Source organism: Ranitomeya variabilis, chromosome 6, assembly GCF_051348905.1.
Source record: "Ranitomeya variabilis isolate aRanVar5 chromosome 6, aRanVar5.hap1, whole genome shotgun sequence".
Taxonomy (NCBI): Eukaryota; Metazoa; Chordata; class Amphibia; order Anura; family Dendrobatidae; genus Ranitomeya; species Ranitomeya variabilis.
The window spans coordinates 104,345,133-104,368,571 of NC_135237.1; the positions used below are offsets into that span (position 1 = coordinate 104,345,133).

The window sequence follows — 23,439 nt, forward strand, 5'->3', positions numbered from 1 at the left end:
CCAGCCCCCTAGAGCTTCCAGCAAAGGTCAGGATACAGATAGGAACAAGCTGGACAAAAATACCAAACAAAACAAAAGCAAAAAGCAAAGAAGCAGACTTAGCTTGAAAAACAGGAACCAGGATCAGAGGACAAGAGCACAACAGATTAGCTCTGATTTCAACGATGCCAGGCATTGAACTGAAGGTCCAGGGAGCTTATATAGCAACGCCCCTGAACTAACGGCCCAGGTGAGGATATAGAAAAAGACAGACGCTCCAGAGTCAAATCACTAATGACCATTAGAGGGAGCAAAAAGCAAAATCACAACAGTACCCCCCCCTTAGTGAGGGGTCACCGAACCCTCACCACGACCACCAGGGCGATCAGGATGAGCGGCGTGAAAGGCACGAACTAAATCGGCCGCATGAACATCAGAGGCGACCACCCAGGAATTATCTTCCTGACCATAGCCCTTCCACTTGACCAGGTACTGAAGCCTCCGCCTGGAGAGACGAGAATCCAAGATCTTCTCCACCACGTACTCCAACTCGCCCTCAACCAACACCGGAGCAGGAGGCTCAGCAGAAGGAACCACAGGCACAACGTACCGCCGCAACAAGGACCTATGAAACACGTTGTGGATAGCAAACGACACAGGAAGATCCAGGCGAAAGGATACAGGATTAAGAATTTCCAATATCTTGTAAGGACCAATAAAACGAGGTTTAAATTTGGGAGAGGAAACCTTCATAGGAACAAAGCGGGAAGAAAGCCACACCAAATCCCCAACACGTAGTCGGGGACCCACACCGCGGCGGCGGTTGGCAAAGCGCTGAGCCCTCTCCTGTGACAACTTCAAGTTGTCCACCACAAGATTCCAGATCCGCTGCAACCTATCCACCACAGAATCCACCCCAGGGCAGTCAGAAGGTTCCACATGACCCGAAGAAAAACGAGGGTGGAAACCAGAGTTGCAGAAAAACGGCGAAACCAAGGTGGCGGAACTAGCCCGATTATTAAGGGCAAACTCAGCTAACGGCAAGAAGGTCACCCAATCGTCCTGATCAGCAGAGACAAAACACCTCAAATAAGCCTCCAAAGTCTGATTAGTTCGCTCCGTCTGTCCATTAGTCTGAGGATGGAAAGCAGACGAAAACGACAAGTCAATGCCCATCCTACTACAAAAGGATCGCCAGAATCTGGAAACGAACTGGGATCCTCTGTCAGACACAATATTCTCAGGGATGCCGTGCAAACGAACCACGTTCTGGAAAAACACAGGAACCAGATCGGAAGAGGAAGGCAGCTTAGGCAAAGGAACCAAATGGACCATCTTGGAGAAGCGATCACATATCACCCAGATAACAGACATGCCCTGAGACACCGGAAGATCAGAAATGAAATCCATGGAGATATGTGTCCAAGGTCTCTTAGGGACAGGCAAGGGCAAGAGCAACCCGCTGGCACGAGAACAGCAAGGCTTAGCTCGAGCACAAGTCCCACAGGACTGTACAAATGACCGCACATCCCTAGACAAGGAAGGCCACCAAAAGGATCTGGCCACCAGATCTCTGGTGCCAAAAATTCCTGGGTGACCTGCCAACACCGAGGAATGAACCTCGGAAATGACTCTGCTGGTCCACTTATCAGGCACAAACAGTCTGTCAGGTGGACAAGAATCAGGCCTATCAGCCTGAAATCTCTGCAACACACGTCGCAGATCTGGAGAAATAGCTGACAAGATAATACCATCCTTAAGAATACCAACAGGTTCAGCGACTCCAGGAGCATCAGGCACAAAGCTCCTGGAAAGAGCATCAGCCTTCACATTCTTTGAACCTGGTAAATACGAGACAACAAAGTCAAAACGGGAGAAAAACAATGACCAGCGGGCCTGTCTAGGATTCAGGCGTTTAGCAGACTCGAGATACATCAGATTTTTGTGATCAGTCAAGACCACCACACGATGCTTAGCACCCTCGAGCCAATGACGCCACTCCTCAAATGCCCATTTCATGGCCAACAACTCCCGATTGCCCACATCATAATTTCGCTCCGCAGGCGAAAACTTCCTAGAGAAAAAGGCGCAAGGTCTCATAACAGAGCAACCAGGGCCTCTCTGCGACAAAACGGCCCCTGCTCCAATCTCTGAAGCATCCACCTCAACTTGAAAGGGAAGCGAGACATCAGGCTGGCACAAAACAGGCGCCGAAGTAAACCGACGTTTCAACTCCTGGAAAGCCTCCACGGCAGCAGGAGCCCAATTAACCACATCGGAGCCCTTCTTGGTCATATCCGTCAAAGGTTTCACAATGCTAGAAAAGTTAGCGATAAAACGACGGTAGAAGTTAGCGAAACCCAAGAACTTCTGAAGACTCTTAACTGACGAGGGCTGAGTCCAATCAAGAATAGCTCGGACCTTGACTGGGTCCATCTCCACAGCAGAAGGGGAAACAATGAACCCCAAAAAGGGAACCTTCTGTACACCAAAAAGACACTTTGAGCCCTTGACAAACAAAGAATTTTCACGCAAAATTTTAAAGACCATCCTGACCTGCTCCACATGCGAGTCCCAATTATCAGAAAAAAACCAGAATATCATCCAGATAAACGATCAGAAATTTATCCAGATAGTTCCGGAAAATGTCATGCATAAAGGACTGAAAAACTGAAGGGGCATTAGAGAGCCCAAAAGGCATCACCAAGTACTCAAAATGACCTTCGGGCGTATTGAATGCGGTTTTCCATTCATCCCCTTGCTTAATGCGCACAAGGTTGTACGCACCACGAAGGTCTATCTTGGTAAACCACTTGGCACCTTTAATCCGGGCAAACAAGTCAGACAACAGCGGCAAAGGATACTGAAATTTGACAGTGATCTTATTTAAAAGCCGATAGTCAATACAAGGCCTCAAAGATCCGTCCTTTTTAGCCACAAAAAAGAATCCCGCACCAAGAGGGGAAGAAGACGGACGGATGTGTCCTTTCTCCAGAGACTCCTTGATATATGAACGCATAGCGGTATGTTCAGGTATCGACAGATTAAACAGTCTTCCCTTAGGAAATTTACTGCCTGGAATCAAATCTATTGCAAAGTCACATTCCCTATGAGGAGGCAATGCACTGGACCTGGACTCGCTAAAGACATCCTGATAATCAGACAAGTACTCCGGAACTTCCGAAGGCGTAGAAGAAGCAATAGACACAGGCAGGGAATCCTCATGAATACCACGACAGCCCCAACTAGACACTGACATAGCCTTCCAGTCAAGGACTGGATTATGGGTCTGTAACCATGGCAGCCCCAAAACAACCAAATCATGCATTTTATGTAGAACGAGAAAACGTATCACCTCGCGGTGTTCAGGAGTCATGCACATGGTAACCTGTGTCCAATACTGCGGCTTATTTTCTGCCAATGGCGTAGCATCAATACCCCTAAGAGGGATAGGATTTTCTAATGGTTCAAGAATAAAACCACAGCGCTTAGCAAATGAGAGATCCATAAGACTCAGGGCAGCACCTGAATCTACAAACGCCATGACAGGATAAGATGACAGTGAGCAAATCAAAGTTACAGACAGAATAAACTTAGGATGCAAATTACCAACGGTGACAGGACTAACAACCTTAGATATACGTTTAGAGCATGCTGAGATAACATGTGTAGAATCACCACAGTAGTAGCACAAGCCATTCCGGCGTCTATGAATTTTCCTCTCATTTCTAGTCAGGATTCTATCACATTGCATCAAATCAGGTGTCCGTTCAGACAACACCATGAGGGAATTTGCGGTTTTTCTATCACATTGCATCACATCAGGTGTCTGTTCAGACAACAACATGAGGGAATTTGCGGTTTTGCGCTCCCGCAACCGCCGGTCAATTTGAATAGCCAGGGACATGGTATCATTCAGACCTGTGGGAATGGGAAAACCCACCATAACATTCTTAATGGCCTCAGAAAGGCCATTTCTAAAATTAGCGGCCAGTGCACACTCGTTCCAATGTGTCAGCACGGACCATTTCCGAAATTTTTGGCAATACACTTCAGCCTCGTCCTGGCCCTGAGACATAGCCAGCAAGGCTTTCTCTGCCTGAATCTCAAGATTGGGTTCCTCATAAAGTAAACCGAGCGCCAGAAAAAACGCATCAATATCAGCCAATGCCGGATCTCCTGGCGCCAACGAAAAAGCCCAATCCTGAGGGTCACCCCGTAAGAATGAAATAACAATTTTTACTTGTTGAGCAGAGTCTCCAGACGAACAAGGTTTCAGGGACAAAAATAATTTACAATTATTCCTGAAATTCCTAAACTTAAATCGGTCTCCTGAAAACAGTTCAGGAATCGGAATCTTGGGTTCAGACCTAGGATTTCTGGTAACATAATCTTGTATACCCTGCACACGAGCGGCAAGCTGGTCCACACTTGTAATCAAGGTCTGGACATTCATGTCTGCAGCAAGCTTAAGCCACTCTGAGGTAAAGGGGAAAAGAAAAAAAAAAAAAAAATGAGAGAGGGAAAAAAAAAACTCAAAATTTTCTTTCTTATAATCCCACTTCTGCAATGCATTAAACATTTAATACTGGCCTGGCATACTGTTATGACCCCAGTGGACAGGGTCTCAGAGGAACGTGTAAGTCTGCAAGATACAAAAATCCAGCTCATAGGGCTGTGGTAACTGGGTTGACCAAATAGCTACTCCTAACGCCAACACTAGAAGTAGCCGGGGATCATGCCTACGGTGATCGCTAGATGACTCGCGCCAGCCGGAGAATCTAACTACCCCTAGGAGAAGAAAACAAAGACCTCTCTTGCCTCCAGAGAAAGGGACCCCAAAGCAAGATACAAGCCCCCCACAAATAATAACGGTGAGGTAAGAGGAAATGACAAACACAGAAATGAACCAGGTTCAGCAAAGAGAGGCCAGCTTACTAATAGCAGAATATAGCAAGATAACTTATCTGGTCAACAAAAACCCTATAAAAATCCACGCTGGAGATTCAAGAACCCCCGAACCGTCTAACGGTCCGGGGGGAGAACACCAGCCCCCTAGAGCTTCCAGCAAAGGTCAGGATACAGATAGGAACAAGCTGGACAAAAATACCAAACAAAACAAAAGCAAAAAGCAAAGAAGCAGACTTAGCTTGAAAAACAGGAACCAGGATCAGAGGACAAGAGCACAACAGATTAGCTCTGATTTCAACGATGCCAGGCATTGAACTGAAGGTCCAGGGAGCTTATATAGCAACGCCCCTGAACTAACGGCCCAGGTGAGGATATAGAAAAAGACAGACGCTCCAGAGTCAAATCACTAATGACCACTAGAGGGAGCAAAAAGCAAAATCACAACAGACAATGCTCTGGAGGAGGGGCTGAGAGGAGTGATGTCCCGCAGACTAGGCCTGTACATAGATGAGATGCACTGCAGGTTGATACTATATATAGCGGGGCTGAGAGGAGTGATATTCTACAGGGTGGGGCTGTGCATAGAAGAGGCTTTAAAAAACCAATGCTCTGGAGGAGGGGCTGAGAGGAGTGATGCACTGCAGGATGAGGCTTGTGTTTAGAGGAGTCCTATTGGAAGGATGTCCTGCAGACCAGGCCTATACATAGAGGAGAGAGGAGTGATGCACTGTAGGATGGTACTTTAGATAGCAGGGCTGAGAGGAAATATGCACTGAAGGAGGGGTCCGTATATAGAATTGTATGCTTTTTCTTTAGAATATGAAGGAGGCTGAAGAGAGGTGGTAATGTCTTTTTCCATGAGAAAAGAATGGGGGGGGGGTTGAAATGAGCTACAAAATGGGACAGAACATTATTTATAAAGCTATGACCAAGGGACTACTAGCAAAGTAGTGACTTTTATTCTAAACTTTTCCTTCTCATGATATCAGCGATGTTCCAATCCTTTTCTTCACCACTTGATTGCTATTCACACACGCTGTCTCACACCGCGTCCTTTGTGTGGACCGGAAGTTTCTGTCTCTGTGTAATCCTAAAGGTACCTTCACACTAAACGACTTTGCAACGATAACGATAGCGATCCGTGACGTTGCAGCATCCTGGATAGCGATATCGTTGTGTTTGACACGCAGCAGCGATCTGGATCCCGCTGTGATATCGCTGGTCGTTGCTGAAAGTCCAGAACTTTATTTGGTCATCAGATCGGCATGTATCGTCGTGTTTGACAGCAAAAGCAACGATGCCAGCAATGTTTTACAATGGTATCCAGGGTAAATATCGGGTTACTAAGCGCAGGGCCGCGCTTAGTAACCCGATGTTTACCCTGGTTACCATTGTAAATGTAAAAAAAAAACACTACATACTCACCTTCTGATGTCCATCAGGTCCCTGGCCGTCAGAAGGTGAGTATGTACTGTTTTTTTTTTACATTTACAATGGTAACCAGGGTAAACATCGGGTTACTAAGCGCGGCCCTGCGCTTAATAACCCGATGTTTACCTTGGTTACCCGGGGACTTCGGCATCGTTGGTCGCTGGAGAGCTGTCTGTGTGACAGCTCTCCAGCGACCACACAGCGACGCTGCAGCGATCGGCATCGTTGTCAATATCGCTGCAGCGTCGCTTAATGTGACGGTACCTTAAGAAACCCTCTAGGTGGGTCTGATCAGATTGCATGATTCGTCTAATCTGAATTGTGGTAACATTATACAGAGGGGGACCAGAACGGCGGTGATTTCAGAAGATGGTGACAGGCAAGTATCTGACCGCCACATCCACAAACCAAGAGCACCAGGAGCACTGCGCACCCTCACAGTGGCCAAACGGTTCAGTGCATCTTCCCATTTACCTGTTTTTCATCAGTCTCTGTGCTCCTTTGACTTCTGTAAAGCCAGCGCTGTCAATCAAGGAAGAGGGGGCAGAGATGAATGGAGAACAATGCCATGGGTGCACCTGTGCTTGGCTTCAACTGTTATTTTGCGCTGACAGACTACCTCTAATTACTTTGCTCTATAGCTACATATTACTCTGCACCCACAAAGGCAGACCACACTGTAAAAGGAACCGGTCATCTCCAGAAACACTATTTACCTGCAGCTATAGCGGTAATCAGAAGGTAAACAGGCTTTAAATCATGTGTAGGTGCCTTACTGGAGCAGTGGCTAGTGGCTACAGGGACAAAAAAAAACGCTTTACTCTATCATCAGCCGCTTAGTTCCAGTCATCGTGGCGGTGTAAGGAGTCAATGCCCACTATATAACAAAGGCCATGAAAGTAAGCGCTAAATAAAAAAAAAGTGTGCATATCTTTGGAACATTATAGTGGATTTTAAGAAAAAACATAAGGAATTCAAAGGGTGGCAATGGCAATAAAATAAAGGCAAAAAAGTGCCACTTTTGATCTGCTGACAAGTCCTCTTTATTCAATATTTACCTGCAGATTACCCCTATATCTACAGGTAAACAGCATATCTGGAGCTGACAGGTTTCCTTTAACATATCTTGCAACAAGAGTTTATATTCCATTGCACTATTGAATAAAAAAAAATTTAGACAAATGCAAAAGAAAAAAGTTGCAATGTAGGGAAAAAAACAACAACAACCCTTTCCGCATGTTTTATACTTAACAATAAGTGGATAACTGACCAGTATTTATAAGTGTGCAGCATCTTCATTCTAGTTATTCCTGCACTGAGACAGAATACTTACTGAATGGAAAGTGTCCGTATGGACACACAGGATGATAAGCCTCCATACAGCAACTCCACTGGAGTCATTCCTGTGGTGAGACATCTTAAATGGAGTTGCTGTATGGAGGTTCATGGTTTTTGGGCAGACACATATATAAGTGTATGTATGTGTGTATGTGTGTAATATGCAAATTGCCTCTTCAGAGAAAAAGAGGACTTGAACTCTATAGCGCCACCTGTTGGAAGTAGCGATCCTACAAGTCACAATCAACCCTTTAACGAGTCGTGCAATATGACTTAGGATAAAAGCCAAATTAGTATCTCAATTCGCAGACACGGTGTTTCGGGCTGTTGGCCCTCGTCAGTGCAAAGCATGAGAACTGATTTGGCTAGGTGAGAGGCTCTGGACTGGGGTCTAAGGGGTATCGTTTCTCCTTATGGAGAGTGACATACCAGCTCTGGCTTGCCAAGGTAAGGAGGCTTATTCGCCGTACAATGTATGTATGTATGTGTCCCTAGATATATACACATACTACACGTTACACATTCTGACCTCATTTAGGAATACTTTAGGATCTACTGACATGAATTGAAATATCGTCGCAAAGTAGAAGGAAAACAGTGCTTCAAAGAATATAGTTCATCCAGTTATTCAGACAATATAAGGATAAGTCCACACGTATAAGAATTGCTGTGGATTTTACCTGCCAATTTGCACAGGTAAAAAAAACAGAGGATAACAGCACTATACATTTGGATAAGATTATACAAATCTTGTTTAGATGCTAAATTAGTTTTCTTCGTCAAAATGGACATGAATGTAGATTTTAGAATCCACACCATGGCAATTTCCCTCTTTCACTGCGGAATTCAAACCTCTAAGTGATGCAGGGGTAAATTATGCAGTGAATCTATAGCAACATACATGTTACACATGCAAATTTTTTTTGCAAATTATCCAACACTAAATGTTTAGGTCTTAAAAAACTTGCTATGCAGCCGTCTGCTGATATGGACAGCTGCTAAATCCAAACTGAATGGATGAACTGATGGATCTCACTTTCTTGGGTGAAGGGACAGAGCAAAGTGAGTCACGGTACTGCCAGAAGGGGTGATCAAAAAACACATGAGCCACCAGCCACTGCAGGTTTGTTAAGGGAGACGAGATTTTGCAGAAAAGCTATGCCATGCAATTTGGAGGATAAAAGATGTTCTCTTGCAAAATCAAGTGAATTTTTAGTTCATTTGACTTTTAAACAAAGGAACAACCCAAGGTTGTAACCACACTAGGAGCACGACATGGCCACTTTATCTGGCCTAAGCTTTAAAGGGAACCCGTCAGCAGGTTTTTCCCACCTGGCCACCACCTTTCAGCTCCGTGTGACAGCATTCTAAAATGCTGTATATATGGCTTCAATTTGCCACGCAAGGCAAAAATAACACTGTTATACTTACTTACAGGGTGGTCCAATGGGCGTTGCTGGTCTTCAGCCTACGCTTTCTCTTTTCTTGCGATGCCGTCCAACTGCTTCTTGTGGATGATGCATCCTACATCATCCACACAGTGCTCCTCTTCGCACTGCTGCACAGGCGCACTTCTCTCTGCTGTGCCGATGGCAGAGAAAAGTACTGTTCTGCGCATATGCGAGGAAAGGCCAAAGAGCTTCGGTGTATGCACATCACAGTACTTTGCTCTGCCCTCGGCACGGCAGAGATTAGTGCGCCTGTGTGGATGATGTAGGATGCGTCATCCACAAGAAGCAGAGTAGGATGGCATCGCAAGAACAGAGGAGGCGCAGGATGAAGACCAGAGCCACCGATTGGACCAGACCACCCCATAGGTGAGTATAATAAAAGTTGTTGTTTCTTACTTACAAGGCAAAATTGGAGTCATATATACAGCATTATAGAATATTGTCACATGGAGCTGAAAGGTGGTGGACGTAGCTTACATGGGAAAAACCTGGTGACAGGTTCCCTTTAACCCCTTCGCGACCTGTGACGCAGCGTATGCGTCATGGTGGGATCGCGTTCCTGCGGGTCGGGTGAACAGGTTAACTGAAATCTCACCCGACCTGCATGAACAGGGGTATTTGTACTTGAGCCCGGGGGGGGGGGTTGGGCTTTGACCCTCACAGCTACGATCGCTCTGGTGACCTCTTTGTCACCACCCCCAAGATCTGATTGGAGCTAGCGTTCATGTGACGCTATCTCTCCATTCAGATGTGGAGGGACGGAGTAAACGATGGCTGCCTCACTGTCCCCTTCACCAAGATATTTTTGGTACATTTGGTGTGATAGACCTGACAAATATGCCTTTCGTTAGACTCTGAAACTTGTGTTTATTTGCACAATATAGAAAGTCAACTCCAGATCCACTTCTTGTACTCCTTAAGATTTAGGAGCCCATCCATTAAACTCGACTGAATTACCCAACGAACAATATTTCGGACATCATCAAGGCCTCTGTTGCCAGGGATTACCTTAGCAGGCATTTTCTGTCTCAAGACCTGACCCTAAAGTAAAGAGAACTGGGAACCCAAGAGTGTCAGAATATGAGCAGTGACCAGAAGAGACAAGTATTGCTTCTTTTCGAAACATCCAAGTCATCTTTTCACTCGTTTTAGTTATAAATTGCACTCTATTTTCAGAGAAGCAAATTAAAACTACCCACCTCCAGGAAATGACAGTTGTATAATGGCCCCGACACTGCCCGTTTGCCTCCCACTGCCGAGATTAGTGTTCTGGTCCAAGATGTGATTGCCAGTGTGGTAATACTGGAAAAAAGATCAGGTTTGCCCTTACAGGTGACTGCCAACATTTCAAGACCTGAGTCTAGTTATGTCGTAGTGTACTCTTGTCTCAAGATGGAGACAGACGTACATGCCAACTTTAGTTGACACGGGCCTTAAGAAAGGTCCAGCGATGGACTGAAGCGTTGGCAGTTACTGATGTTATGGATACTTATCTTATGCTGTTTTTCCAATAAAAACTATTTGCTATGCATCATAAGAGTATGGACAAACAAAGTCTTAATTCTGCAGGCGCACCCGCCAAGGTTTTCCTAGGTGAGCCACTTAAGGAAAAAGCCTTCGGCTGCTTCAGGAAAAAAGGTCATTTTCCTGAAGCAGCTTCGCGGGCGATTTGCTGAAAAGACTCTGTGTACACATACCCTAACGAGAGAGCCATACTTTTCGGACAGCGGTAAATCTGAACTCTGCCACCCCTGCCTTTCTAGTGCTCATTCTGGTGTTGCCAATGCCACGGTTGTGGTCATCTTATAAGACAGGAACACCAATCTCAGCGGAGGAAGCAAAGTGGGATAACAAGTAGGGTAAAGATACATGACAGATGCTTTCGATTTAAATAGGGTGTAAATACTGTATGTGTCACTAGCGCTCATTTCTGACTTTAGGTAAGGATATGAAGAATACAATCTCACCCCCGTTAATAGGATAATGCACTCAGGTATACAGATGTCCATCAGAATATGATGGGCTCGTATGTGGAGCGGAGGTGGCATGTGGCGGGTGCAGCGTGTGATTACTGACTGGTTCCGCGGCTCCGAAAATCAGACTGCTTTATACAGTTTCAAATTTTCGGCAATAAAAGATTTTTGTAAACTGTAAAATCTTTAAAAAAAAACATTTGAATCTTTAAGCTGGTAACGTCTATATAAAATGACATAATATAGAAAATGTTATTTCTCACTTTTAGTCCATTTTATACTCGTTATGGAACTCCACGATTACGACACATTGCTCTCCTAATACAGCGATATTTCAGTGTTACTTCACATGGATAAAAATAAATCTCTTGCTGGACAAAATCCAAGAGCCAGGTAACCAACGTGCCAGAAATGTCCTACTGCCGCCTATTAGTGTTTGCTTCTATTCAGGTCTATGGTGGGGTCTTTTTTTATCATCATGAATGATATGCATGGATGCAATCCAACGTGGTCAGTGACTGCAGGTCAGAAGCGAGGAGGTGAAAGCGACATCATGAAAATATCAATACCCTACAGTGTAGACCATTTCAAAATCTACAGTACCCGTCATGGAAATGAGTATTTACAGAGACTAAAAACTAAACATGAGCTTTTTTTTTTTTTTTTTTTAACTTTAGTAAACTTGTCCTGACAGGTTCCTTTACTCAAATAGAATCTGTCCCTTAGAAAAAAAAAACACGAAACACTATATTTACAGCTCAGGTCTGCTTTCAAACATTTGATTAATGCGGATCGGTTATTAGATTTCACAAAACAAAGTGTATATACAGTATATATTAAGATACAGATCTCTGGGACCTGTTGAGACTGAGGTGTTTACCTTGCAAATCCATATCAGAATGGCTGTTTAGTCCTGAAATGTACTGAGCGTTTTAATCATAGGCAGGGGAAAATGATTACACAGCCATTCAAACATAGATCTGCCTATGACTGAAATGGTCAATTAAATTGTAGGACTATATAGACATTCAGACATGGATTTTCAAAGTAAGTACACCAACCTCATCAGGTATCCAGCTTAAAAATAGTCAGATATTAAAAAGAATATAAACAATTATAAATTGCTCTTTAATTAGACAATTGCAAATGTCACGAGGTTAAAAACTTTATTCCAAAAGTACTGTACATCACAAAAATGCAAAGTGGAACCTGTAACAGCTTCTATAACACACATAATGCATCATCCCCCAACGTCAATCAAAACAATAGCATATACCAATGTACATGTTATATAAAAGATATCAGATCTGTTCAGGAAAACACGGCTACAACATTGACAAGCAGAAAAAGGTTAACAAATCTGAGAATATCAACAGTATAAAATATCATATTACTGCAAGGTCATGCATATAAATATATGTGATACATTTCCATGGGTTGCAAATAAAAACAGCAGATAGATCACTCCTGAAGACAATGTATATTTTGGCAGATTTGTAAAGAGCTACTATCATGAGATATTGTGACAACATAGGTTTTTTTTTTTTTTTGCAGACCTGCATTAAGCCATCGATTGACGGACCACTCATATGAAATGTGTTGGACCTATGGACAACACATCAATATACAGGCACGGACCTTAAATGTGATGGTGGAGTCAGTGGCAGAGGGAGAACAATGCGGATGTACACCGACACATTCATTTCATTAACAATTTGGATATATTTTTTTTTTTACTCATGGAAAAATCCTTTAAAAAAAGGGGATATACCAAGTTCAGAAATGATCCTCCATTTATAGGATAGGGAATAACTTTCCCTTTAGGTGGGATGTCCAGGAGGTCACTGTGTAGCTTTGCTCCATTACTTCTTAATGGACCAGCCAAACTCTGCGGTCAGTTATCTCCGGCGGTCCAGAATGAAGCAGGGGTGCTCATGATTGACCATCGCTCCATTCATATGGTTCTTAGGAGCGGTGAGGTTTCCAATGGTTATTTCCTACTCTATGGATACTGGATAACTTCCAAACTTGGTAGAACCCCTTTACCTAAAATGATCAATCGGGTAGCCATAAAGTGTTCATTTCAGTCCTGTGCTGTACCTTTCTTTTTGCCTATCCAGTGATTTTCCCCTTCCCGTGCATTTGACTGTAGATATCCGTTATGAAATGTGGCGGTGAGGGTGGAGCACTCTCCTTTCAGATTTTCATTTGTCACCTAACTTTGTTTTCTCAGTACGCAGCTGTATAACCCGCCTGTTATTCGTGGAACAAATTGCTGATTTTTAATGGCATTATTTCTATGTCCACATAATGCATTGCATAACTCAGATTTATTTTGTAATTCTTTTTTGCCATCACTGCATTTCGAGACCTATAAGATTTGTATTTTTTCATTGTTGGAGCATTTTGAGCCCTATGCTTTTTAGTAAGATTTTTTTCTTTCTAAAAAGTGACTTTTAGGCTGCTTTTTTTTTTTTTTTTTTACAGTGAGTGTTCCGTGTCAAAAACGCAGCATCCTACAGCGTTTCAAATCTGCAACATGTCAATTTCTCTTGCAAGTACGCCGTGTTTTTAGTGCAGATTTCCCCCATAGACTTACATTAGAACACATGTTTTTAGTTCGCCTCCGCAGAGGAAACACATAAAAACACATGTAATGCACATGACTGTATCCATAAAGGTCAGTGAAATCAAAATACCAGAAAGTTTCAAAAACAAGCCAGCTATATTTAAAGAATGACACACCAAACAGACGAAAACCGCAGCATCAAAAATGCGATAAAAACACATGTTAAAAAACCCCCACAAAAACGCAAGTAACCTAATTTAAAGAAAAGGTGCAGAAATTCTGCAACATCAAAAATGCAACAAACGCTCATAGTGGGAATGTAGCCTTAGGGTAAGTTCACACAGGGAGTTTTGCTGCGTTTTTTTTCTGCAGCAAAACCTGATCATCTGATCATCAAGTGAATGGGGTTCGGGTCCGCTCTGCTGGATGACAGGCTGTATGGACGCATCGTGCAGCCTGCCATCTAGAGGTAGCAGAGCCGAGTGTGACGTCGCATCCGGCTGTCCTTGACTTTTCTGCAGCAAATACGCTGCAAGAAAAGTCAACCTGCGTATTTGAAGTGTTTTTTCACCATCCTGGAAAAAACGCTGGAAAACCGCTGAAAGAAGTGACATGCTCTATGTCCAAAAAACGCAGCAAAGCACAAAATACTGATCTCACAAAAAAACTATGTGTGTGCATGAGATTTCTGAAATCTCATTGGCTGTGCTGGTACTGTAAAAAGCAACTGAATATTAGTATAAAAAAGTATCAAAAAACGCAGCAAAAACGTCCTCATAGTCAACAAAATACTGGAATATTTGTCTACAACCTTCATCACATGACATCATTTTATTTTTCAGGTTATTACTGATCAAATCGATCATAAACATGGGCAATTATTTTATGTATTTTAGAGTACTGTGAAGTGAACGCGTTACTTTTTAATTAATTGAGTTATTTTTTTAAATTTATGGATGCATTTATGATTCTATTTTTAATCCCACTATCCCACTATGCAATCATTTTAATAAATTCTAAAATATACGACATAACATATATATTTAAGTGTATTAAGACAGTCAATATAAATCCGACAGGCATCCTATTGCCTGTACAAAGTTGGCAGTCCTAGAGATCTTCATCAGATCCCTGCCTGCTATGGAAATTCATTGACATCTTGTACAGTCACAACATGGCATACAAGCCTCCTCCCTTTGTAAACCACTTAGATGCAGCCATCAATCTCATACCTAAGATATTAAACTACCGTATTTTCTGGTGTATAAGACGATTGGGCGTATAAGACGACCCCCAACTTTTCCATATAAAATATGGAATTTGGGATATGCCCGCTGTATAAGACGGGGGTCATCTTATACACCCAGTCATCTTATACGGCGTGTGGTTCCCAGGGTCTGAAGGAGAGGAAACTCTCCTTCAGGCCCTGGGATCCATATTCATGTTAAAAGTAAAGAATAAAAATAAAAAATATGTATATACTCACCCCTCCGAGAAGCCTGGCTGTCACCGCTGCAAGCGTCTGCCTCCGTTCCTAAGAATTGCAGAGCATGAAGGACCCTCGATGACGTCGCAGTCCTGTGATTGGTCCGTGACCGCTCATGTGACCGGTCACCTGACCGTGACGTCATCGAAGGTCCTTCACGCTCTGCAATTCTTAGGAACGGAGGCAGACGCTTGCAGCGGTGACAGCCAGGCTTCTCGGAAGGGTGAGTATATACATATTTTTTATTTTTATTCTTTATTTTTTACATGAATATGGATCCCAGGGCCTGAAGGAGAGTTTCCTCTCCTTCAGACCCTGGGAACATCCAGGATCGCTCCCTGCACATGTCGTACCTGGCGTATAAGACGACCCCCGACTTTTGGGACAATTTTTAGGGGTTAAAAAGTCGTCTTATACGCCAGAAAATACGGTAATAGTATCAGGGTTCCTGTTAGAGAACTGTCACACTGGGCATTTAGGTCATCATCTTGTATCAAAATTTATTGAAAGATCATTCCCACAATATCAAGTTATCGCTTATCCATAGAATAGAGGTTAACTTACTGATTACTGGAGATGCAATTGCTGGGTCCTCCCCGCAATCCTGAGAAGTGGGCTCTGAATTCAGGAAATTGGGCTCTGTAGACCCCCATCTTGAATGGAGAAGCGGTGAGGGAGCTCAAACTCCATTCATTGTCTATGGAACTGTCAGAAATAACAGGATGCTGTGCTGGTCTTTTCTGGCAGACCCACAGACAATGAATGGAGTGGAGGTCGAGCATGTGCACTTCCACTACATTCAAGATGTGGTTCTGCAGAGTCCAGTTCCCAGAGCCCCTGTGGAAAAGGAGTACTTAATATTTTGTGAATATCCATCTAAGCCAAAATAAAGAAAGGAATTCGCAGAAAGTTAGGCCGGGGTCACACTAGAGAGTTTTACGGACGTATGAGAGGCGCAAAAACAACGCATTGCACACGGACCAATGTTTCTCTATGGAGCAGCTCCTATCTGCCGTATATTTCGCAGCCGTATTTTACGGGCTGAGAAAATCACAGCATGCTGCGTTTGTCAGCGTATTGCGCAAAAAATCCGCCAATGAAAGTCTATGGGGGCGAGAAAAATATGGATTACACACGGACCATGCGTGTGACTTGCGAGAAATACGCAGCGGTGTTCTATAGAAAAGCCGGTAATTCAGCGTGGTGTACAGTAAAATCACACTGACAGAATAGAATAGGTAGAATAAATGTGTACACATAGTATAGGGAGATATATATATATTTGTAGATTGTGAGCCTTCGCGGGCAGGGTCCTCTCTCCTCCTGTACCAGTTATGACTTGTATTGTTTAAGATTATTGTACTTGTTTTTATTATGTATACCCCTCCTCACATGGAAAGCGCCATGGAATAAATGGCGCTATAATAATAAATAATAATATTAATAATAATATATATATATATATATATCATTGAGACATATATATATTTTATACAGCGCTAGATAGCTTAAAAGCCGGTAATTCAATTGCCGGCTTTTGCTATCTCCTTATCAAACCCGACAGGATACGAGACATGGATTACATACAGTAAACCATTTCATATGCCTTATTTTTTTACATAATCTTCACTACTAAAGTTAGAAGTGTCTGTGTGCAAAATTTGGTGGCTCTAGGTGTTAAAATAAAGGGATAAATCACATAAAAAAAACTGGTGTGGGCTCCCACGCAATTTTCTCCGCCAGAGTAGGAAAGTCAGTGACTGAGGGCAGATATTAATAGCCTAGAGAGGGACCATGGTTATTGCACCCCCCCCCCCCCCCCCGGCTAAAAGCATCTGCCCCCAGCCACTCCAGGAAAGGCGCATCTGTAAGATGTTTTGTTTTATTTCAGAGCTGCAACGTTACTGTAGTAACAAAAAGCACAAGGTGTGCAATATTCAGGGTCATGGCCAAGATAAGGAAGGCTGAAAAACAACCACCTTTGAACAAGAAACATGAGATAAAACATCAAGACTGGGCCAAGAAATATCTTAAGACTGACTTTTCAAAAGTTTGATGGACTGATGAAATGAGAGTGACTCTTGATGGGCCAGATGGATGGGCCAGAGGCTGGATGATCAGTAAAGGGCAGAGAGCTCCACTCCGACTCAGATGCCAGCAAGGTGGAGGTGGGGTACTGGTATGGGCTGGTATAATCAAAGATGAACTTGTGGGACCTTTTCGGGTTGAGGATGGAGTGAAGCTCAACTCCCAGACCTACTGCCAGTTTCTGGAAGACAACTTCTTCAAGCAGTGGTACAGGACGAAGTCGGTATCGTTCAAGAAAAACATGATTTTCATGCAGGACAATGCTCCATCACATGCCCCCAACTACTCCACAGCATGGCTGGTCAGTAAAGGTCTCAAAGAAGAAAAAATAATGACATGGCCCCCTTGTTCACCTGATCTGAACCCCATAGAGAACCTGTGGTCCCTCATAAAATGTGAGATCTACAGGGAGGGAAAACAGTGCACCTCTCGGAACAGTGTCTGGGAGGCTGTGGTGGCTGCTGCACGCAATGTTGGTCGTAAACAGATCAAGCAACTGACAGAATCTATGGATGGAAGGCTGCTGAGTGTCATCATAAAGAAAGGTGGCTATATTGGTCACTAATTTGGGGGGGTTTTGTTTTTGCATGTCAGAAATGTTTATTTCTAAATTTTGTGCAGTAAAATATTGGTTTACCTGGTGAAAATAAACAAGTGAGATGGGGATATATTTGGTTTTTATTAAGTTGCCTAATAATTCTGCACAGTAATAGTTACCTGCACAAACAGATATCCTCCTAAGATAGCCAAATCTAAAAAAACCCACTCCAACTTCCAAAAATATTAAGCTTTGATATTTATGAGTCTTTTGGGTTGATTGAGAACATAGTTGTTGATCATTAATAAAAATAATCCTCCAAAATACAACTTGCCTAATAATTCTGCACACAGTGTATATAGAGACTGTATATATGTTTTCACGAATATTTGAGCCTATGGATTCATTCTATGTCCATTTTGCAAGCCGGCGAGAAAACCTCGCCGTACGGATACCATACGGATGACACACGGATAATTTTTAGAGAAAAAAATTGCATCCTCGCGTTAAATACGGATCACTGTTCAGGAACTTTTCTGCATATTACGCCTGTAAAAAACGGACCGTATTTCCCTACGCTAAGTGTGACCCCGGCCTAAAAGGGGAAAGATTTACACTACTTGGACATATTAGTTTTCATTTACAAACGCTGTTAAAATATGATCATTCTGACAGTGCTGGCTTAGTATAGACAAGGCTATCAATGGCCTACAAAGGAGTTCTACAGCACAAAAAATTAACGGGAGGAGCAATAAATAAATTAATTTATAATCATTTATTTAGAATAAATTATGATTTTCATCAGTGCGCAAAATGTGGGGACTTCCCATGATAGCCATTTAAGAAAGGATATGCTCAATTTGCTGATATATGCAATATTGCTGCATAATCCCACGAGCACCATTATAAAGCAATCCTTCCCAGTTTCCAAAATATTTTTTTTTACCAGTCTGAATAAACCCAGTGTCTATGTTGTTTCTCGTGGCTTATGGAAGTAGATTAGATGCTCTGGGGGCAATAAGGCTTAGACACCATCCTGTGTCCAATGCTCGAAATTCACCTCTCAAACATTTGACCGCTTTAAATCTGTACAGAAAGCAGAATAATATTTTTTCTTCAAATGAATATTATGTACCTGGCTTTTGGAAGCTGCAACCTTTGCAAATAGTGCTTGGGATACTTTAGCTCTTTTCATTTCCTGCTGAATCTCATCGTAGATGGAAGCATTAATATTCATGCTGCAGTTCTCCAGGCTTCCGTTTCTCTCAGTCGCAATGGTAGCTGTTTTGACCTGGAACATACATCAGAAAGAGGAAATTTACTCACAGAGTGTAGGGAGAAAAGTAAAAAAAATAAATAAATAAATAATAATACATTTTATTAATTGCAAATTATAAATATACATAATATTAATAGCAAATTATAAATACGGTATATGTAATATTAATTGCAAATTATAAATATACAATAATATTAATTGTAAATGTTAAATAAATATATAAATATATATATATATATATATATATATATATATATATATATTAATTGTAAATTATAAATATATACACACATACATTTCTTTTACATATGCAAAATCTCATTGGCAGAAATAAAAAAATAAAAATTATACAAAAAAAACCCGACACAAATATTCTGTATTAACAGCAAATTCCTGTCTTTTTTGTAAATTTTCCGGGCAGGTTAATAATACAGTTTCCTTTGTCAAACGACAACAGCCAATAGCAAAGCCATCGGTCAAGTTTTATGGCAACCAGCCAAATATTTTCACAGAACCGTGCAAATGTGCAACAGAAAGCTTTCTGCAATTAATGTGAAAGAATTTAACCATCTGTCTTTGAAAAGACTGGCTTATCTTGAACGGCATGCAACATAACTGTGATGATTTATGCCTGTGATAAAAGCGTAATGGCGGCATCCTAGATTCCACGGTTCTTTATTCTTATTAGATTTCCCCCTTTAACATGACTTAACCTTGCCCTTTTGCTTTTTGCTTATATCATTAGCCCTTTAGATCATTTTAGATTTCAGAGCAGATTGTGTTCTTTGTCAGTAGGATACAAGGTTTTCACCTAGTAGATGAAAGCGAGGGGCTTTTCTATAAAATACCAGAATATACAGTGTGTAAACCAACAAGATAAATTTTTTGGCTTCTCCATCTCCTGCCGAACTCACCTTACTATCTTATGTATAAAAGCGGGGAGGGAATGGGGAAGGGAGTCCGAACTTTTGGCAGAGGGATAATAGGGCATGTTGAACTCCCACGCTTAATCCTTTTTTTTCTCCTGGGAGATCAGTCAACACCAGAAGTTTCTGGTAGAAATGTCTCTCCCCAGTGAAAACATATAAATGTTCAACAAAAGCAATGACGAGTTGGGGAAGATGGCTGTCCTGCGAAGGAGTGCTCGGGAGAGTTTTCTAAGGTGTGTGGGCCTACAAGACAAATCCCTCTGAGCTCCATTATTTTATGCCTTGTTTGTTCAGATGGAGACAAGCCATGACACCTTTATTCTGATATCATCTGTTTGATAGAATCTATAAACAGATTCTTATCCAAAAAGGTGCAGCTTTCCAGGCATTACTGTAGCACTCCACAAAATTCCTGGATTAAATGTAGCATATAATAGGTGGGTGACCTTGATTAAGGTTTTGTACTGGAGCTTTAAAGAAAAGCAGTCACCAGTTCAAAATGGGACAGTTTGTTCTTATTTTATTCTTGCTGCTTCCCTGAGTATTCAGTATTTGGAAATGTATGGTGAATTTAAAGAAAAACAGAGATATGGGCTTTTTTATACGGTGCCAATTTTCATGGTGGACCTAGCTAGGTTTGCACAAGATCAATCTTCCTACAGAGCGTTCATCCATGAAGTCGCCATAGTTCAGCAGATTACTATAAAATTAGTTCTTTTTGATTCGTTAAAGAGGACTAATTACTGGATTTGTTTACGTTTAAACCAAGTACCTCCTCCAGTTGGGTTTGCAACACTTATTCTGGGAAGTTTTTTTTTATTTTTTCCCACCATTCCAAAGTTTTGAACCAAACATGAAAATTTACGCTTTATCCAAACGGGCGCATGTCACAGAACTTTTCTGTGGTAGTTTGCCTTTTCTCCTTTAAGACACTGACCAAACAAAACATGGCCTTGCCATTGTGGGGGAAAAAGGAAATGCCTATCCAGAAGGTCACAGTTGTCCGTAGTACAGGATAGCAGAAACACTGGAGAGCCAGAGCACAGAAGAAAAGAAACACAATCCAAGGCTGTGGCGCTCCAATAGCAGGATAGGGCCCGATTAGTGTGGCGTTCTGTGTGTCCACACGAGACAAAGCTCGTCTCAAGAGAACAACCTAAGCCAGGCTGCAACTCTTACTTTCTCGGTGATCATCTTCTTTTTCCCCTCTATAACTCACCTTATTTTGGATTGGCCAGCAACAAAGGAGAAAAAGTCAACTCCCTGGAGGAAGGTCTGTGGTATACACACCCAGTCAGTTGGAGAAAATTTGCACTTTGGGCTCGCTTTATTCCATAGATATGCTCCAACCCCAGGTAACAGAGGGGCACAGAAGAGAAAACATGTCCCAGCATCATTGGAGCAGCGCAGTTTAATTAAAAAAAAAATCCATTTAAAAGGTGTTCTTTAAGCCTTGTCTCTGCTATAGATTACATGTAGAAGAATACTAGGCTAAAAGCCAGATATTGGCGCCGTCATTGTAAATCATGTTGTGAAAAGTAAGTTTTAAGGAATTTTGCCAAGTTTAAAAATTAAGTCTTATTGAACTATCCGAAAATGTAACATCTCATATTAAATGTTTTAATATAGCTAAAAAAAAATACAGGATAAAGCATACAGGGAAAATATTATCCTGAATTATTCTTGTAACAGACTTTTCAGGATTTGTGAAAAATATTTGCAAGTTATAAGCTCCATCCACTTCCTCTGACAGACACGGTACACTAAGGTGTGCATGAATGCATCAATAATCGTTTCTACATTTCTCTGTATTATCAGTCTCAATGCAGATTGTGATACCTGTTGTTGGACTTACATCAAAAGAATGGAATAATTTTAAAGCAATTGATGAATCTTTTGTAGTTCTTTAAGACACTTGGCAGGAAAAATATGCAAAGGAGAAAGAACAGACATGCGAGATATTTCCTGAGACTCCTCAGCGGTTGTTTACAGAAATGGGCTTTAGATCATTTAACATTTATTCACTTTTTTTAACGATCCCAATACATTTTAGATCAGAATATTTGCATTTATATATGTATGGGGATTTTTTTATTTGCTTTTATCAGCTACTATCCTTTTGTGCTGCTTTTTATAGCCTGTCATTTTAACTCTTCCGTTAAGTTCCATTAGCGCCGACAAATCCAGAATTTACAGTTGACTCATTGCTTGATAACTGGATTATCATCCGAAATCCCAGCTATCATATGCAACAGCAAATGTCTAAACCAAACACATCTTGCCTCATTTTGAGTCATTGTTAAAGCAAATATAACACTGCACAAAGAATCAGTAATATTATTAGACATTTCAAATGATATTAGTAATCCTCTAAGCCGCCGAGACATACAGAAGCACCACGCTAGGATTCAGTGGAGCCTAAGGCAACGCTAATTATTGAATCACGGTTGTTCTATTGGGAATCACAGATTTTTTTTTATGATTCGGAGTCCGTTTTATCCCCTTATCTCTAAAAGGATCCTTCAGTGGACTTCAGGCTAAAGTCCATTAATAGTAGACTAAGCCATTAGCACACCATGTTCCCTTTCAATAAGGAAATTTGCTCTCTTTCTTGCAATACATTAGTGTAGAACTATAGCAGCTTCCTCCTGTCCACCATCGCCAACCAGTGTTATTTATTACTCCTGGAAGACATTTGGTAATCATTAGCTGTAAACTCTGCCGTATGTCAAGAAAAGATGCTTTTGTGTTTGATGAACTCATCGGTTTTATTATGTACATTGAATCTGGATAGAAGTGTCTAAGCAATATTTTCCACGATCGGTATGTTTGTATTAAAGCACAAAAGTATCCCCGTAAAACTTAATGGAAGAGCCGTGCACTTTTAGGACATAAATAAGAAAGGTGTTAGGCAAGCCCATGAGTGCAACGATTAAGTTAAAGAGAATCTGTCACGGTGAAAAATGGTCCTGAACTATTATACTGTAAGATGAGCAGAAGAGACACAGATTCCAATTATGTAATCATTAACTTTAAAATTGCTTCCATTTCCTTGTCGCAAGCCTGCAGACGTCTCTGCGCAGTAATGCATCCCCCGGACTCCTAAGGTAAGGCCGGTGTCCCATTTGCAACTGCAATGTGAGAAACTTGAGAGAGTCTCTCGCCTCAATACCCGGCAGTGCCGCCGGCAGTTCGGACCGGAGCGTTCAGCTGCATAGAAATACATGCAGCCGCACACTCAGGTCCCGAGTGCCGGGTATTGAGGCGAGAGACTCGCATGAGTTTCTCGCATTGCAGGTGCCGGCCTAAGAGAAATACTAGCACGGACTCCTAGATGCTTCATTAGTAGAGCACTGGCCTTTTGTAGGATTAGTAAGGGAGTGAAAGTGAGTTTAGCTATAAAAAAAAAACCATAAAGAGACTAACGCTGGCAAAGTCTGCAACGACTTACTAAGACAGTAATGTTT

The 23,439-nt window shown here is 42.0% G+C and overlaps 1 protein-coding gene across 9 annotated transcripts in view; it reads right to left on the reverse strand.

Annotated features, from left to right (window-relative positions):
- The window catches only part of SATB1 (SATB homeobox 1), a 237,401-nt gene that overhangs the window by 25,638 nt on the left and 188,324 nt on the right, over nt 1-23,439 (reverse strand). For all 9 annotated transcript variants that reach the window (XM_077268875.1, XM_077268872.1, XM_077268873.1 and 6 more), the window contains one exon: nt 18,900-19,055. In XM_077268875.1, coding sequence (XP_077124990.1) covers nt 18,900-19,055 — 156 coding nt within the window. The remainder of the gene's footprint in view (nt 1-18,899; nt 19,056-23,439) is intronic.